Source organism: Phragmites australis, chromosome 14 (assembly GCF_958298935.1).
Source record: "Phragmites australis chromosome 14, lpPhrAust1.1, whole genome shotgun sequence".
Taxonomy (NCBI): Eukaryota; Viridiplantae; Streptophyta; class Magnoliopsida; order Poales; family Poaceae; genus Phragmites; species Phragmites australis.
This window is the reverse complement of record NC_084934.1, coordinates 23,503,805-23,523,006: the sequence shown is the minus strand read 5'-3', so window position 1 is coordinate 23,523,006 and position 19,202 is coordinate 23,503,805. Positions and strand designations below refer to the sequence as shown.

The window sequence follows — 19,202 nt, the reverse complement described above, 5'->3', positions numbered from 1 at the left end:
CTTTGCTCTTTCTTTCTCTGTTCCGTCCACATTAGTCCACCAAATTAAGGATTGCTTTTTATTTTTAACCGATTAACTAATATTTTAGAAAATAATCTTCTACCAACTAAATTTCGAAAACTACTCAATCACGCCGGAGCCTTATGCAATATGTGGTGTGGCAATATTGTCTTGCCACGCCATCTTGGCATGGTTAAAAGAGATATTTTTAAATTTTAGTTGGTATGTGGTTATCAAATACTCCATTCGATTGCAAATATAAGTCGTTTTAGACTTATACACAAGGATTAAGAAAGTAGATTAAATGATCTTGTTGCTTTTTATTTATTCTGTATTGGAAAAGATAACTCATTCATTTGTAAGAGTAGTAGTATTTATTAAACAAGGGTAAGACGGGAACAAAAGAGAAAAAACACATAAAAGTTCGAGAATAATTTATATTTAGAGAATAGTTGAGGAGGCTAAAACGACCTACATTTGCAATCAGAGGAAGTATTAGTTATAACAGGCTAAAAAATATTTAAAACTGGAGTGGTTTTGTTATCAGGACATGGTTTTTAATTGGTGGCACTATTTGTGTTGGTTATAATGAGCTATTTAATTATTTTATTATACTAAATAGGTTGTGATGCAGCCCATAGCACGCTTAATATTGGAGTTAAATATACTAGCACTTGCATAGCTTCGTCTTAAAAGTAAAAGAATGACGAGATTTCTTCGGTTTTAGCCGCACGAGTCTTGCTAATCGTGTTCGAGCTAAAAAACAAATGGGAAAGTAGAAAGGTCCTTGGTCGACATGCTAGGATACGAAACTAAGGAAGTTCAGAGCTTTAGATTTTTTTTCAGATGAATGTTCAGAACTTTATATGGTTTGAAAGCCAGCGGTCGGAGTTGAACAGCTTCATCCGCCAATCTGGGCCTACGCTGACCGGCTGACGTCGACTTGGCACGTCGGCCAGGGCCGGCCTACGTGAACTGCGAAACCTGGATGCGGCCGGGGCTGGGCTCGCACACGTCGCACGCCCAACCAAGGTTGTGCACCTCTGCGCTGCATCAGTCCGGTGAGATCCAGGCCGTGGCCCCGCGCATAAAACGAGACGGTGGAGCCCCGACGCGTCCCCGAATACCCGATGCATCCGCAGAGGCGTGGCGCGGCAGCGCCGGCGGCGCACGCGGGTGGCTGGCTGCTCGCGACGACCGCGCGCACGCCCCCCCCCCCCCCCTTCCCACGACCCGTTGCATGCATGCTTCTTGGGCGGATCGCAACGGGAACGCGGCCCAGGAGCGGGAAACTGCAAGACGTGCGGGGCCGACCCAGTAGCCGCGCCGCGCGCAAACCCAAACAAAACTGGTCGAGCCGAACAGCCCCGCAAAGGTGGAGGGGCGGCCGGCACAGACGGGCCTCGCTACGCGCCAGTTGAGAACTCACGTCTCGTTCCGGATAGCCCCTTAAATTTTTTTTTTTGATTTTTTTCTCTCCACGACTTTTTATTTTCATAAACTTTAAAAGAAAATATTATATCAAAATTTTTGAGAAAAAAGTTTAACTCAAACTTTTAAGATTTTTTAGAAAAGTTTAACTTAAAAACTTTTGAGAAAAAAATTAGCTCAAATTTTTAATGAAAAAATTACACACGACCCCCATACGCCATCACGCGCTCTCGTATGGGCCGTCACGTCGCGAGTGCTCGGATCAGCTTTTTCGGGCACAGACCCCACTACCCGGTTAGTTTCCCTTTGACTCCGCTCATGCTTTTGCCTTTGACTCCTGTTGCTAACGCAGACATGGTCAAATGCGACGACGTCTCAAAACTAACATGGAATACGCAAACACTTGCACGCTTGCTTCCGGAAAGTACTCATTTGCCAACTAGTGATCGATGAAAAATATACTTACCCATTATACTTTCTGGAAACACTATAAAGATGGATAAAAAATATACTTACCCGTTATAACGATGAAAAATATACTTACAAAATATAAGTATCTGGTACGACATATCAACCCATCTAGGATGGGTTGACCCATCATGGAGTTCATCTCATGAATTTCGTAAGGATGATATTATTTCTCATGATTAAATTAGCTATGAGCTTGTCAAGGATGAACCAGTGATGGAACGACTCATTTTATCATTGAACAGAACAAGTGTGTTAGGTTCAGTGCTAGAATCAGCCATCGGCGTGACATCACTCGAACCCAACACTTCAGAAGACAATCTTTAACGATTTTTTTTACGATTTTTGTTTACTTCAGCGTTTTAATAATTTTTTTCACGAAAGTGTTTCTAAGATCATTTCTCTTTACTTTATGATTCTCTTTTATTTCTCTTCGTGAATCCCTTTGAATAAAAACGGCCAGAGAAGAGGAAAAATAAAATAAATAGAAACGAGAAGAAGAATTAAAAAGAAAATAAAATGAAAAAAAAATAGTTGGAGATGGCTAACCCACTTACCTAGTTACTTCATCAAAGTCTCTCCTTAAGGAAACATGTTAGACTTACTATTCAGGCAAACGAACAAACTAGCTAGTTTGCTAAGCTGGTGCTGTGGTGCAAATGAGTAAATTTAAAGGTGTTTATCAATTTCTTTACTTTAATTAATTACATTAATTCTAAAAATTTACTTGATTTAAAAAATTTATTGATTAAACTAAAAGATCCGTGGGTACTATCACATTCATCAATTTCCACCACTAGCTAGTGCTGGTGCTGCTGCTGGAGAGAAATACTTGTATCCCAATCCAACTCCACCTGTGCTAACCTTTGCCCGCTGTTACCGCCTCACGAGTTAAATTTTCGAAATTAACGCGGGGTCTCACAACTCAATGCTAGCTGTCCCGTAACCATCGGATTCGGCTTCGGATTCGAATTTAAATAACCAGAGAACAAAAACACTCGAAATACACGCGCCGAGAAAATAGTGGGTGGGCGGCGGTGGACCGACCTCCACCGACTTACTAGTCCCGGGGGAAAAAAACATGGCGTGGCGATCTCATCTCAGCCGCCACATCACCAACCCCACTCGCCACGTCCCAGCCCTCCAACGGCTAGTCCCGGGGCCACGGGATAGCACCACGTGCGCGATCCGCCACGCGTAGGGGGTAAGGCCGCTGCCCCCCGCCGTCCGATCTACGCGCTCCGCACCCCCGCGCGGTCGAGCGCCAAGCCGCCGCGGTTTCCAAAAAAAAAATATCGCCGTCGATCCCACACCGCGCTCACCCTGGTCATCCGACCCACCAACACCGACATGTGGGACCGGAACCACTTGCCCTACATTTCAGTCTTTCGTACTAGCCGGCTGCTTACAATTTGCATCCGCACGACCCAGCCTTGGATTCGGCGGTTCCCTAGTTTTCTAGAAAGGCCCCGCGCGGATGGGCAGGTTTCCTTCGGGGGGGCTGCTATAAAACCAGGTAAGGGGTAGGTCAGTTTGCCATATTTACCACCTCGCAGGCTAGGTCCTCGATCATTCATTCGCGGGTTAGGCTGCTTAGCGGCAGGGAAAACCTTCCAAGGTTTCACGCACAGGGTCCGGTTTGATCTTGCGATTTCAGGTAAACTTTGCTTGCTTACGCTTGCTACCAATCACGAAATCTTGTCTTGGTTTTTGGTTTCCTGGTTCGACTTGCAGGTAGGGTTTTGGGTCAGGGTTGTTCTGTTTTGGGAGAGCGGTCTGATTGTTCTTTTTTTGGGGGGATTGGATTAGAGTTCAACGATTTGTGACTTTGTTCTGGAATCTGGATTGCTCGTTTCGAAGTTGTTTTGTTTAGTTTCGGTGGCTAGTTTGCTGGTAACCTTTTGTGCGGAATGCTGCGGCGTTGATGGTTCTCAATTGGGTTTCCTTCGATTTATTTTTGGTGGACTTGGGGATTTCGGCTCGATGGTTGGCCTGTAGGATTTCCGGTTTACATTTTCAGCAAATCAGTTGATTTTGCTGCAGCAAAAGCCTGTTCCTTTTGGGGGCTTATTTTCCAATCTATGGTTCTTGTGCTTTCCTTTGACGAATGGCTGCTCTGTCTGAGGATTTCCAATCTGGGGTTTTTATGCTTTTCAGCTTGATGATCTTTCCAACAATATGCAGGCAATCTTCCTTACAAGATCTCCGATTGGATTAGTGATTACCATCACGGGCAAGAGAGTTTAACAAGGAAAAGGGTGGAAATGGCAATTGGACAGGGTGAGGCGAAGAAGGGCTCTCTTGCCACGAGCTTGAGCTTCTCAAACTGCAGGAGCAGCACCAGAATCCTAGGGAGGAAGAGGGTTGCCGTCTCGCTGACTCCGGGCTCCAAAAGCCCGCACTCGCCGGTGCACACTCTGCGCAAGCAGCGCAGCACCCGGCTCCACATGGACGACGCCGTCAGCCTTCTCGAGTCACTGCCTCAAGACGTCCTGGTAATTATTCCTCACCGATGTGTTATTTTAGGCTCAATTTGCAGGGCTGGAATTTTTTCCATAATCGTGCGGCACTGAACTCTCTTGTATGTCGTGCTTATCCTGATTTAATCATAATCTTGCAGATCAAAGTCTTGTGCAAGGTTAACCACGGTGATCTGAGGCAGCTCTTCCTTGTGTCGAAACCAGTCAGCGAAGCAGTAAGCACTTGGATCCCTCGCTCCTCGTAACCCAAGATGGCGACTGTTTCCTACTTAGTCTCGCATCGCTGATTCGATTCCGTCTTTGCAGACAATTGTTGCTAGGGAGCTGCATTTCGCGTTTACGACTCCGTCCCCGAAGGCCGTCTTCAGAGACGACGAATGCGCTGAGGAAGATGATGATGATGGCCCCGGGGCGCCCAAGCAACACAGGGTTTCAAGGTCGCGCCTTGGGGGCAAGAACCTGGCGACCATCGCCGTCAACTTGTCGACGTCGTTCGAAAGCCTGCTGGAGGTTTAAAAGGATGTAAATATGACAGCACAGGTCTTGAGTTTTCGCGTGAATTTGCCCATGTATTTAGCGTCAGGTTACAAGGTTTAGTCCTTTTTCCTAGCCCACGTTGTAGAGAAACTTTTAGGTGGTGTCGTAGTGCGATAGTGGTATACTCATGTGTTAGTAGTAGCTTATATGGTCGTGTTCTTCAATGCTCCGATTGAAGAGCACACGCGATGTTTTTTTTTATCTTTATGTATGAATTCTGTAAGTTATGAGCGTCGAGTCGAGTGTTCCAACTCGGCAAGAGAAGGTATGCTGCGGTGTATGATATCTGTATACTATACACGGGAAGGTAAACTATTTTATGTCGATGCAGAATAAATCAAGTGTCCCTGAGTGATGGTGTAAAATGATGGCGTGTACACTAGTCCTTCGCCTGCGTCAGGAATGTTCCTTGCTGAAGAATTGATTGCGGCATCGGTTCTGCAGTTGCAGGTTCCGTGGTGTGCTGCCAGATTCAGTTTCCAGGGCACTGGACGCGTCGCAGTACGTTCTGATTTTGTTTTGGTGTTGTGGCTGGTTGGTGATTTCAGCTCCTGTTTCTTCGCAGCTTTTTTAAGGGAATGTTTCTTCGCAGCTGACAAGTAGATAAGGTTAAAAGGTAGTTTCTATTGTTACTTAAGTTTGTGAAAGAGACCCTTGTCCTTATCAACGAGAGGTGGACACGCATCCTCTAATATTGCTTCACAAAGTCATCAGAATGTTCAGTAAAATGAGTTTGGGTGAATAGTATCATGACATTATTCTATTGTATCAATTTTACTGTTTATAGAGTCACTGTAGTAGTTAATCTGGTGCATCCATTCCAGATCTAACGGTTAAAAAATCAATGTTATGGTACTGTTCATCCTCTGACTTTGTAGAAGCAATGTTAGAGGATGCGCGTCCACGAGATGTGCACTAAAATTTTTAATTTTTTTTTAAATATTTCAATATTATAGATTCGTTTGAAAAATAATAAGTATACCTTTTAACGGGCGAGAAAAATGTCTCGCCCATTAAACGGGTAAGACTTTGTGGGTTTTGATTGCTAGCAAATTTAATAACTGGAGAGACTAAGGTCTCGCACGTTCAGCGAGAAATAACTGGATCTCGCCCGTTGAACGGGTGAGACCTTTGTGGTTGTAATGCTACGCGAGTCTACCTAAAAGGACTCACTCGTTCAGCGGATGAGATCTTTTTAGTATTTAGGTCGGCGTGGCCGGCTCTAGCGACGTCAGCATCGCATTTCGTTTCCATTCAGCCGAGAGAAGAGAAGAGGAGATGTAGGGGAGGGAGATTTGTGTGGCGAAGCCCTGCTGTAAAAAAGAGTTAAATTTATTGTGGGCAACTATTTTGCATTGTAGCGAATCGAGAATATGTTGTTACAGTATAGATTACATGTTGGGTTATGCTTGTAATAAATTTTGCATTGTAGATATAGTTTAACATGATTCTTTCTGTTCTGTCGTAATAATGTCATGATTCTTTCTGTTCAGTCGTAATAATGTCATAGTTATTATCCATGGTTGATAGATATGTCGGATATGTGGCAGTTTATGATTTTTTACGGGGATAGTGAAATTTTATATGGTTTGAAATTGATAGTATTGTCCTTATTTAAATCAATGGACAAGAATATATCCAGACCAATGCACAAAAGTGTCGAACACTTGTATACCTGGTTGATGCACGATTTCAAAATAGACCCTGAGGTTTAAGAGATGACCATTAGTATTGTAGGCAACTATTTCAGAGAAGATGTGTACTGGGAGGTGTTCCGCTCTGGGAAGATAAAGTGTGGAAGAGGTAACTGCACGATGTTGTGCACAGAGATTGGCCTCCTATGTTGCTTGTGCAATGGAAGAATAAAGAGGCAGTTTGGGAGATGCAGGGTGGAGGGTACGCGGAGGAGGAGGATGTTGAGGAAGAGTATGATGCAAATGTCAATCTAGATGATGCATATTCATCGGATTATCCGATTGAACCGACCGGTGAGATAAATGAGGGAACGAATCCTTTCTCTAATTAAACAGATGGAGCAGGATGATCTTCAAACTAATAAAACTCTTGAGTATGACATCTCGGATGATGAGGACGATGCTCCAGTTTCTGTGGACTGAAATAATCTAAACTTTAACAACCTTGTGGTGAATGAGGAGAATCAAGTAGTCTGGAAGTATACGTAGAATGAGGCGACCCAAGGTGCTAGGTATCCTACCAGTCAGGCTATAAAGGATGTTGTGACTCAATGAGCGATCACGCTTCGCTGTGACTTCCTGAAATGGCTGGATATGGAGCAAAATGAGCATCAGAAGTGGTGGGTTGATAAGGAGATACGGTGGAGGAGGGAAGCTTACGAATGTCGGAAGTACTTACAACATCAGAAGAAACTACGACTGAAGTATCAGGAGGAGAAACGCATGAGGAAGACAGCGGAGGAACGCGTTGCGGCTAAAACACGCGAAGCAGAGAGGGAAAGAAAGAGGGAGAGGGCCTGTTGCGCTAATACGGATGGCTCGATGCCTTGACAAAGATCAAATATCCTAGATACATTCAGTAGAGAACATTTATTGTACTCCGATCTATTTTTATTCTCTAAGTCATGTTAGGTTTAGTAGCGGCACGCTATTAGATTAGTTTTTAGGCGTACCGTACATGTCAACATTTGTTGTCATCTCTTTTTGGTTAGGATCCATTCACACAGCGATAAAAAAACCTTATATTTTATGTAATTTATCAGCGTATGTAAACTTTATGTCAGGTTATATGATATTTGTGCTTCATAACTACTATTATTTGACAAATTAGATTTTGTATTCTCATAAAGTCACTTCATTAAAAAAAAAATCACACACTTTTACACCAACTAAATAAAGAAATATCGATAAAATGATATCAACATAAAATTAAGGATAGAATGAACTGTTTGGACAACTGTATGCATAGCTACTATTTTTCGTCGAATGAATGTGCAATATTTTATCATTTACCGAATACAAAATCTATATTATAAAAACTATACATATATTTTGTAATTAAATTAAATCGAATATATCACCCAGGAGGTGGATGATACAAATATGTTATCCGTTGTATGGGTGAGATAAAGTTATTGTCCATTCAACAAGTAAGATCAAGTTCTCGCCCGTTAACAGACAAGAAACTTACTCTCTCCGGTTATTAAATTCACTAGCAGCTGGGACTCAAAAAGTCTCGCTCGTTCGACGGATAAGATCATATTCTCATCCGTTAAATGGGCGATGGTAGGTATACCTCATTATTTTTCAAACGGACATATTATATATATATATATATATATATATATATACATATATGTATATATATATAAAATTCTGGTGCACTACAACTAAACTGAGCTCCGGCTTGGCCCAGCCGCCCGGGCACTACGGCATGGGCCAAATTATCGTGTTCAAACTGCAGAGGCTAGTTCAAGATTAATTTACCGGCTCAACATATGCATTTTATGCAATCTGCTGTCGCTAGTAAACAGACATCTTCTGCTGTAAACAACATGCTGTGATTGTGGAATTGGGATTACAATACAGTGAATAAGTGTATAGTGAAACTGAAATTTATTGTCCCATTGCATGAGGGTGCTAAGGTATTTATAGTCACACCCTAATTACCCGGTCTACATTACGGTAATACTCTATCTGTTAGGATATTCTCATAATATCCTCATGTTATTACAGAATATCCATGAGTTATTATAGTCATTCTCGTACATACCGTATAAATATAAGATTTTACATTTATACCCCTATAGCTATATTTGATTGGTGGGACCTTTGGTGCTTTGGCCCTTTGTCCCATGTGGCAGTTTCTCTCGGACCTTGGATAGTTGAACCTCCGACTCACCCTCATCCTTCATTGCGTTGGCTCCGATGAATGCTTAGTTCCTTATGGCTCCTTGCTTTGCGTTGGCTGAACCTTCGAGTTTGGTTGACTCCTCTGGTGATTTTTGACCTCTCGGAAGTTTAGCCTTCGAGCTCCTCGCTCCTCGGCTATTCTTCGAATCCATAGCTACGACCAAAACAGCTCAATGAAAATGGTAGCGTCATGAATCATTCCCCGTCTATGGAGTTAGCTGATGCCGGCCAAACTCAAAGATGGTCAATACGGTACCATTCCCCCAAGGCAACTCAAGCATATAGTTAACTGGAATATATACTTGTTTTATTAGGGACTAAAAGTACAACTGTAATTACCACATTCCTAAGCTTCAAGGAGAAAGGGCCATTTGATCGCATCATTTAGGTAGTAGACACTAGTTTACATCTCCAACCCAGCTGTGTGGTGAAGAAAACAATGAAATCCAGGTGCCTTTACAAGAGCAAATGCAGGTCCGCCGTTGTGCCACTGCGCTCTCCACAGTCCACACCGATGATTCCGCGAACCCGGAAACGAGATCAACATTGCTCGTGCAATCATTTGAGCAAGCGGGCCGCAAGTCCGGCGGTTTTACTACTGGTACCACTACCACACCACGGCAACAACCGTGCCACAGCAGCAGGCCAGGCCAGGCCAGCCGCCCCACAGCGAGAGGCACCACTATGGAGTCCCACGCGCTTTACGTCGGCAGGCCGCTATGGCGTCTGACGAGCGAAGCGACAAGTGGATTTGATATTCTCTTGTTAATTCAATTTAAATTTAAATAGATTCAAGATGCACTAAATTCAATTTGAATTCAAATAAATTCAAGATGCACTATTTTTTAAATTAATTGTGCATCTTGAATTTGTTTGAATTCAAATTGAATTAAAAAGAGAATATCATTTGAAATGACAAAAATGCAAATAAATGAAGCATTACAAAGTAACTCATTTTTTCACAAAATAACCAAGGGTTAGAAATATTTTTATAAATTAGTACATCATATGATAAGAATATTATTAATTTTCATTGATTTTTGAAAATTTATTCAAGGCATTAAAAATGTCTATAAGTTATAAAACTAGGTCACTTTGGAGAATTTTAATTGAATATTGGCTTAGAATTTTTTATCAAACTAATTAAAATATATTGCTAGTGAGCTCTAGTTTGTCTATAAAAATATTTAGAATTTTTAGACCACTTATGTACTCTAGATAAAATCAAGATTTAAATAAAAAATATGGAAACACATCAGACATGGCTGGGTAAACAGTGCACGCAAATGTACTCGTCCGATTAGTGGACGATATATTTTGGTGGAACTACTGGCACAAGATCTCACCCGTTTAACAGGTGAAATAAAGATTTTACTCACTGAACAGACGAGACCTTATAGCCTCCGCATGTTTACCAATTTTTTATTACCTAACATACAGGATTCACAAGATGTCGTCTGTCCATCGAACGAGAATTTGATATCGCCCGATGAATAAGAGATAGTAGCATATTTTTACAAATTTTCCAAATGAACATGTATTCTTACACATATTAAAGAAAATAATATAAAAAAAATTCCACCGAAGATCCGGTCGCCGCGGTGCCGTGCCACGGCACGGACGAACGGCGCTTGCTTCAGCGCCGCGGCTCGGTTGGGTTCGGCACGAAAATTGGTGTGATAGTGCGGTGCCGGCGTGTGGTGTGGCGGGCGGCATGTGGTTTCGGGCCGCGGGGTCGATCACCCTGCCGGCTGCAGCGCCCCGAGCCGCCGAATTATTGATGTCCCGCCGGCCGGACCGGGCCACGCTGCTGGGCGCTGGCGCGCCAGAAAGTAAGCGAACAGCTCGGCAGAGCCTCGTCGGTTGATCAAACAAGTTCATAACGCCCTGGTCCAACGCCTGCACGGTCCCGAACCTCGATCTCACTTCCCTTCGCCGATGATCTGTTTTTTGTCACTGACGCTGCCGACAGACTATCTCCTTTTTTCTCTAGGCTCTGATTTGTGATTTCCCCCACGATGTTGTCGTGTACGCTGCTGTCCAGCTCTGCTACTGACGGTGTATTTAGGTGTGCAGGGAAAAAAAACTCCACATGTTGCTGCACGGTGTTAGCACTCACCTGTTGTTCAAGCATCAGATCCATTTTCCTTTTGTGCTCCTTTTCTGTTTCTCTTCCTGCTTCCAGTCCATATCCTGCTGAACTTGTACTTCTTTGCTATATGGCGAAACCAACTTGCTGCACATGCCCGAGTTACAATATTCCAATGTTCTTGCTGCGACACTTAAACTTCATCGAACAGTCCGATAAACGAGTTATACTTCCGCTCGCTCTGTTCTTGCCGTAGCATTTAGCTTCAGTTACAGTGCAGCTAGGACTAATCAGCAATTCAGCATACGACAGCGAACCTAATACTGAATTAAAGTGGACTTCGCCCTCGCAGTACTCTTCAGCTCGCTGTGCTTCGCTCGCACCTTTTTGACCGGCCGCACCGAAACCTCGCCATCAGTTCACGTGCGGGTCGGAAGATGCCCGGGCATCATCATGGACAAGAGACACATCGCAATCTTTAGGTGCAGGAGCAAGACGTTCTACAACATTTTTCATATCTTCAGCCTTCAGTAGGATATAAGTTTTGGATTTTTAGTCATTAGGTCAATATAAAACTCATTTAATTAAACTAAAGATTCACTTCTATCTAGTTAACTTAAAAAATAAACTAAATAACGAGCATCTATAGAATTCAGTTACATGTCCCTTTTTTTTAATAAAAATGCTAGATTCCTCCGTCCTGCGATGCAAAAATAGTTGCGTGCGATTGCACTTTGAGGATCATCATACCATAGCCTTGGAAAGGCCATCGTGTCGATGCCGTGCGTTAGTCATTGCAGTGGCAAACTGGAGATTTTTTTTACGGGTCACGTTTCTCTCACGGGGACAGTTCCATTTGGTCGCTGCCAAGTACAAATTCAGCAGCACTCGTATAGACATGTGAATTGATCTACAGCTCTCACGTGCGGATGGCCCGGAGCTTAGTATATATAGTTGAGTGAGTCCAAATCCAAACTGAGGTCAAATCGCTAGAAATGTCGGCTGATCATGACTTATGAGTGATCTGGCAAACAACATTTGCATGTATTGCACAGGATACAATGTCTGGATTCCAGACACTGTGATGAGATCCAGGGTTCAAAAACCGATGGTTACCGAGAAAAAATCGTGATAACTGGTCATCTTGGTCCAGCTCAGTTTTAGAAACCGAACGGTAACCGAATTTGAATTCAAAAAATTCGAAAAAATAAAAAAATTCAAAACAAATCTTTAAAAAAACTATACACAATTCTAAGATCTTTTGTGAATTTTTTTTCAAAAATAATGTCGCTTGCATCATATATTCTATAAGGAGGAAGTTTGAAAAAAATGAAAAAAAGTTGAAGTGTGCGGCTCAGTTATTAACTTATGTTAAAGAAAAGTTTAACATGCAAACACATTTTTTCTAAGAACGTATCTTAAGAGGATCTTTAAAATTGATTTCATTTTATTTAGAGTTTTATTAATTTCTCTATGATTTTTACAAAGTTCACAAGCATAAAGTGAATATGTTAAGAAAAAACATTGTAATTAACTTTTTCATATCTACTATTATTTTTTCTACGTAAATCATAATATAAATAAACTAATAAAAGTGGTTTCACTAATTTTTAAGGTGTGATAGACCAGTTATGAATTAATCTAGTCGCAATATATTTACACAATCCTGCATGTTACAATAACTAATTAATAAGTTCATGTATTTTTAAAAGACATAGGATCATGTAAGAAGACTAACAAAATTAGTTTCATGGTTTTTGATTAGCAAAGAGTAAACTATGGATTTAACTTGATTTAAAAAATACATTTTCTCACAGAAAATTTTGAACTTTTTATGAGTATAAATACTTTTATCATGTAGATCATGTTAAAAAAATCAACAAAATTTGTTTCACTTGATTTGAAGCTCAGATGAATTAGTTATTGATTTTGCAAGATTGAGATAATTTTTTGGTTTTTTGTTGAACGTCACTGAAAATCGAGAAAACCACACGATAAATCAAGAAAACCGGTACCAACAATGCGAAAAATTTGAGAAAACCGCTCAATAAATCGTAAAAACCGCTCGGTAACCGATCCAATTCGACCGGTTACCGAGCGGGTAAAATCACAATTTTTCCCTAAATTTTAATTTTTTAAATAAATTTTGTCCTAATATTTTAAATTTTTGTTCGGTTACTCGATAACCGTAAATTTTCGATTATCGTCAGAGCTCGTAACAGTCGGTAAGCAAAACCTTGAAGAGAGCTACCTGTTGCCTACTACATGAAACTGAAACATCAATTTGCTCAGACGTGGACTATTACATGCATGGTAGCACACTAGAACTTTGAGCGCCTCCAGTCTCCCAGTCGTGTAAAATCAACACTCAACAGAGTAGTACTATAGTACAAGGGGGATTCAGGTCACGTGATCTATACGCCAGAAACCTTCGCCGATCTTCGGAACCTAAAACCCCTCAAAGCATCCCCCACTCCATACAAAAATCAAGAAGCTAAGCTCAGGTTGAAGAAAACAAGGACTAGTCTGGTACAAATACAGTTCAGCCGTAGGCCTTACATGGAAGGAAATTCTTTATGACATTTATAGAGATACTTCTTTATGACATTTATACTGTCATTTTTCTGATCTAATGATTAGGGATGAAAACGGACAGGAACAGTTAGGAAAACCCTCTAATCATTTTCGTTTTCACATTTTTTCAGTCGGACGAAAACGAAAACGGGATAGACGGAAACAGAAACGGTCGGGACATAATCGGATGGTCGAAAATGAACTAATCCGATAGGAAAAATGACGGTATCGGTCGGGATTCGAAAAACACAACGAAAACAAAAACCCACAAAACCATCAAGATATATCAACATGTATAAGTTTAACATGACTACAATAAATACATCATTCATACTTAATGAGATAACATGTGATACAACATAACGACGATATGTATATATTTAACCACGTAAACAATAAGTCTCAAACAGATACATAAGTGAATGATAGTACAAATATCCATACAACCACATAAAGTCTTAACATAATAACATCGAACCACTAGTCCACCACGACGTCAACATATAACAATAATAGGACAACAAAACACGAACATAAATATTCTTCAATGACTCTCGGCCTACAGCTGCTCATAATCATTCATCACATCTGGATCACTTGCTATTTCTTCTTCTTTCTCCTGTAATTTTACAATGCATGAAAAAAGGACATGTTAGACAGGATGTACATGAAGAAAAATAACTTGCTAATTGCTGAAGGCCTAAAATTATAGAGTTATAGTATTGCATATTTACAGTTAAGAGAACAACAAAAAAAGAGCATAGCTAGAGAGCGAGTGTGTGATCAGCTTCGAACACCCATGCATCAAAACGACCAAGAGATTCTATGCACCTCCAGCCTTGTACCATGAGAGGATAGCATAAGTACGGTAAGTACCTCATGCATCAGTTTATTAGAAATGGTCTCTAGAACCTCGAGATCATCCACAATGGAAGGAAAATTCTTGGAATCTAAAAAATCAAACAAAGACACATACATCAGTCAAAGAAAACAACCAATTATTGCACAATTATAAATGGCAAACTATTTAAATTATCACCATTTATCAAGTAATTCTTTTATCTCACTGAAACCTTTATAAAACATATTTGCAGTTGGATATAAAGTACCAGAGAGAAGTTCAGTAAGATCATAGAATTTCATCAAGCACTGAAAAATAGTTATAGCCATATTCCATTCATCAGAAGATGGAGCAAGCGACCTAAACCAAGATACTTCTCTGGTGGCCTCGAGCTAGAAGGGGCTTCTCCAGTTGGTAGCATCGCGCTGCCGCTCACTTCACAAAGCTCACTTGCTAGTTGCTCTGGACAAAGCACACTGCACACAGCAGCACAAAGCACACAGTAGTACAACACAAAGCTCACTTGCTCATGCTCTGGACTTCTTTAGGCTGGACAAAGCTCACTTGCTCTGGACAAAGCACACAACAGTACAACACAATTGCACAAAGCTCAGTACAGCACAATTGCACAAAGCTCACTTGCTTAGTTGCTCTGGACTTCTGGAGCGCGGTCACCACAGAGCCGGACGCCACGGAGGCGGAGCACTGGTGGGGCGGGCCGACGGCTGGCGGTCGGACGCCGCCGAGCTCCTGGCATGCGGCGGGCCGCCTGTTGGCGTAGACGCCGCCGAGCGCGGTCGGGCGGAGTGGCAGCGGGCGCGGGCGGGTGGCTGACGGTGGCGGGCGCGGCCTGGAGGGCGGCGGGCGCTGGAGTCTGGAGCGCGCGGCCTGGGCGCCTGGCTGGCGACGGGCGTTGGAGCCTGGAGCGCGCGGCCTGGCTGGCGGCGGCGCTGGAGGGCGCAGTAGCGTGGGGGAGTTGCTGAGTTGGGGACTGGCGGCTGGCGGCTGGGCGTGGGGGGCTGGGATTGGGAGCCTGGGATGACCGACCGGATGGAAAATGATAGCAGGCCGGCAGACCGCAGATGGGTCTTCGTGGGCTAGGGTTGATGTATTCAGGCCTTATCCTGCGAAGGAAAAACAGGACGAAAACGGGAATATCCCGAATAAAAACGAGAAAATAACAAAACGGACGAAAATATCTCAAACCGTTTAAGGTACCGTTTTCGCAAGAGCTATACCGTTTTCATCCCGTTTCCGAATAAGACCCGAAAATACGAAAACGATAGGGAAAAAACGGGATACGGCACCAGGACGGGACGGAATTTTCTCGTTCCGTTTTCATCCCTACTAATGATTGACTCGTGTAGGAGAAAGAAGAATGATGTAAGTATCGTATTGAGAAAGAAGATCTTTTAAATGATTCGATCTTATAAAATTTTCAATCTAGGTACATGCCCTACCCCGCCGGTCCGCTGCCAGTGAACCGAGCAACGGAACATGCCTCTAGATTCTAGGCCGTCACTGCTGGCAAGCCTTCGAGTGCAAGCGATACTGGGCGCTCTCTCCGCTACCTGCGCGAAACCAAAAAAGTTGGCCAACAATGCATGGCAGGGAGATGCTTGCGATGCTTGACCGGCATGCGTTCTGCCAACATTCAGACGAGTGATGGAAACATGAGGAGGACCGTAGCGTGCCCTTGCCAAAGGGCGCTTTTCCCTCCTCGGCGCTGGCTGGCTGCCGCCTTTGCCCACCTCCGCCTCTGCGTCCCCGTTTGGATCCGTCCCGTTGCTCTTTTTGGTGCTCAATGCAGGCATGCAGCCTTCGTCGGTCCGTCTGCCCGATGGAGCCGGAGCCCGAGGCACCGGCCCGCTGCCGGTGCTCCGTTTCCTGCGGTCCCGCGCGGCCGGTCATCAGCGCACTGCTGCTGCCGGGAGGTGACAGGTGCACGCCGTTCTGACCGGCACAGGTCTTCTTGGCTGTGGAGGCGGAAACGCTTTGGGCACATCCAAAAAGCCAAAAAAATTGCGACATCGATGTGTTTGGTCGAATTTTTTAAACTTGGAACGATACATAAATAGGAGTAACTCTTCATGAGTATATTGGGTCTCATAAATTTGCACTGCTAGGTTACTATTCCTGAACTGTACAAAAGAATTTTGAATGCATGAAAATCACTCGAAGAAATAGCTGAAGCAGCGATTTGCCCAAGCACGGTGGCACTTAAAAAGTTACCAGAGTTTTAACACTGACTTGCTATTCCAGTGTCCTGCCTCGCGTACTTGCAAGAGATCGTGATGCTGTAGTGTTTATGGGAAGGGGTTACGACGTAACTATACCGTGATATGACTATTAACACATTGGCTAACTTAACTATAATACGCGAGACCTGCTGAGAATTTACCCACGTGTGACCGACCATTTCACAATGCAGCATAAGATCTCCTCCTGTGTTCATCGAGGTTACCAGCCTCTTCTGCTAGCTGGAGCTTTGCAGCATATCTCATCTGCTTGTCCGCTTCTTCTCTACTATATAAAAACCGACTTGGCGGGTGCGGTTGCTTTAACTGCCCCACTCCTCCCGCCATAAATGACCACTCCCTCCCCGCCGCCGCCGCGGCCACCGCCGCAAGAGCACGCCGCCCGCGACAAGAGGCCACACCACCCGCTCGTCGCCGCGGCCGCGGCCGCCTCCCTCCTCGCCTTCCTCTACCTCCCCCGGCCACTAATCCTGTTCATCTTCTCCCCCGCCTCGCTCTCCTCCCTCCTCCTCCTCCTCTCCCTGCTCCGCCTCGGCTCCGCGCCGCCTTCTCCCTCTCCCTCCACTCCCTCTCCCCCTCCGCCGCCGGAGCAGCAGCAACCTCCGGTGGTCGCGCATCCGCCGCCGCCGCCGTCGCAGGAGCGCGAGAGCGTGTTCCCGGAGCAGCCCCCCGAGTTCGCGTCGTGGGCGGCCAAAGGGCGCGCCCTGGAGGTGATCCACGAGGAGTTCGAGGCGGAGTGGGGGCGGCCGGAGGAGATGGGCCTGGCGTGGGCGTCCGACTCCGACTCCGACACCGACTCGGACAGCGGCAGCGGCAGCGACGACGGCGGCCAGGAGGATGGGATGATCGAGATCGAGCTGGAGGAGGACAGCCTCATCGAGATCGACATCTCGAGGTGCCGGTGACGGATCGACTGCATGCCCGGACAAGCGCATCGCCTTCCTTTTTTTTCTTGGGGATTAATTCTTGGTTCTTAGGTTGGCTTCTTGACAAAACTTTTGCTGATTGCGAAGGAGCATAGTGCTGGATGGCAGAGCCGCAGGGAGCGGCTGAGCCCACCGGGGTTCGATCTTCCGGTGTCGCACGCTCCCATCTGGTCTTCAAAGAAGATCCCAGGAAGGGAGCCCGGTTCTTAAAAAAAATCATGTACTTTTGTTGATTAGGCGTGTGGATTGGAAGTTCTTGAGTCCATTTATCTAGGATTCTAGATGGCTTGCTGCAATGTACATATTGGATGATGAGATACTGAGCGAGAAGCTTTGGCTGCTTTCATTCTCTTTTCTTTCAAACGGATTGATTTGGTTATTTGAGATGCCGATGACGATATGTATCTTGAGATCTTACCACTTTTGAGATACAGTGATCACCTTTGAGCTTGTGATGCTTCTACTTCTGTTATGTCCCTAGCAAGAATTGAGCATCATGAGCTATTGTGATTTACGAATGATTATTCTGTGGTCTCAGTGAGGCATTGCAAGATTGGCAGACAATCTTCCTCGCGAAGGTTGCAACTGCTGCTGCACCACAATGCTCAAGAGTGCCTTGGTGATGCGGCTTGGATCTGGATTCCGGAGCAGCGCAGGAAGAAAGGCAAATCATGTGCGAAGATCTCGTCATTGGTACTAGCTTGTTTGGTAGCTGGGTTGGTTAAAGTTGGTTATCCGAATCAGTTCAGAGTTCAGACCACAGGAACAACGCCGATGCTGATGTGATGTTGTGTACTACTCCAGGCCTGTCCAGTTTTCATCAGCAACTTTAGGTGTGCGATTGCCTGCTGGATTAACATTTTCGGTTACCAAATTACCTGATACGTGATACGCTACTGGAAAAAATGTTTCAGCCTAGTGGTTTCTAGCACCTTGCCCAGATTGCATGTTCTGAATCTTCTGATGTCAAATAGTTTGTAGCTGTAGCACCTAACAGGCTGCAGAAGATCTGGCACGCTCGCTGTCGTGCCACGTGAACATACTGCTTCAGTTCAGTAAACATGATTTAGACGGCAGCTAGCCAATTCAGATTTTTTTACAGTAGATACCTTCCCAAGGTCTATATTAGAGGTCTTACCTGTAAGATCAAGTTCGTACATCTTGCCAGTGAACCGTTGGCTCGTATGCAGGATATCGAGACTAAATTTTCATAAGGACAGGTATTCCTAGACATCTTATTTACATCTGACTCTGTTCTCTGCACGTGCACCACATTTGCCTTTTTGACAAGTGAATGGATTACAAACACATGACAATGATGTGTGCGGAAAGGGAGAAGGAAAGTGAGATTGTCTGTCACTGAGCTAGCTTTGGCCCCCTAGCTTTGCCCCCCGGTAGGATGTTAGGTGTTCTGGTACTCAAGTCAGGTCACAGATTGTTAGAACAAGCGTCGAATATGTGTATAGATACCTTACATATTGGATTTTAATTGTATTAGGTGGTTAGGATAGAATTTATGTCGAACTTTGTATTTTTAATCTATAAATATTGAGCATCACCATTATAATTGTAGAATGAAATAGAGGGTAGGGCAAGGGGCGGCGACGACTAGGTGCGCATATTAGGCGCAGGTCATGCGCGGTGGCGACCTTGGTGTCAATGTACTGCTAATTAATATTAGGGAGGAGCATACATAGTCATATTCAGAGGA

General features: G+C 43.9%; 2 protein-coding genes across 3 annotated transcripts; both read left to right on the top strand.

Annotated features, from left to right (window-relative positions):
* The first annotated feature begins 3,401 nt into the window (after positions 1-3,401).
* Positions 3,402-5,253, top strand: LOC133891650 (F-box protein SKIP27-like). 2 transcript variants are annotated; one of them, XM_062332382.1, is made up of 4 exons: positions 3,402-3,556; positions 4,084-4,394; positions 4,520-4,594; positions 4,686-5,253. In XM_062332382.1, exons 2-4 carry the CDS (start codon positions 4,164-4,166, stop codon positions 4,893-4,895), a joined length of 516 nt encoding a protein of 171 aa, XP_062188366.1. In that variant the 5' UTR covers positions 3,402-3,556; positions 4,084-4,163; the 3' UTR covers positions 4,896-5,253. The 2 variants fall into 2 exon arrangements, with proteins under 2 accessions (XP_062188366.1, XP_062188367.1); XM_062332383.1 differs by having other exon boundaries at positions 3,423-3,531.
* Positions 5,254-16,879: 11,626 nt separating this feature from the next.
* On the top strand, positions 16,880-17,883 carry LOC133891105 (formin-like protein 20). Its single transcript, XM_062331816.1, has one exon. It carries the CDS (start codon positions 16,895-16,897, stop codon positions 17,468-17,470), a length of 576 nt encoding a protein of 191 aa, XP_062187800.1. The 5' UTR covers positions 16,880-16,894; the 3' UTR covers positions 17,471-17,883.
* Positions 17,884-19,202: the final 1,319 nt, after the last annotated feature.

Excerpts from the sequence above, each read along its gene's own strand:
- LOC133891650 (XM_062332382.1), top strand. The coding sequence starts at position 4,164 with ATGGCAATTGGACAGGGTGAGGCGAAGAAGGGCTCTCTTGCCACGAGC. Across the intron at positions 4,395-4,519 it reads CACTGCCTCAAGACGTCCTG|ATCAAAGTCTTGTGCAAGGT; the intron begins GTAATTATTCCT and ends ATAATCTTGCAG. Across the intron at positions 4,595-4,685 it reads CGAAACCAGTCAGCGAAGCA|ACAATTGTTGCTAGGGAGCT; the intron begins GTAAGCACTTGG and ends CCGTCTTTGCAG.
- LOC133891105 (XM_062331816.1), top strand. The coding sequence starts at position 16,895 with ATGACCACTCCCTCCCCGCCGCCGCCGCGGCCACCGCCGCAAGAGCAC.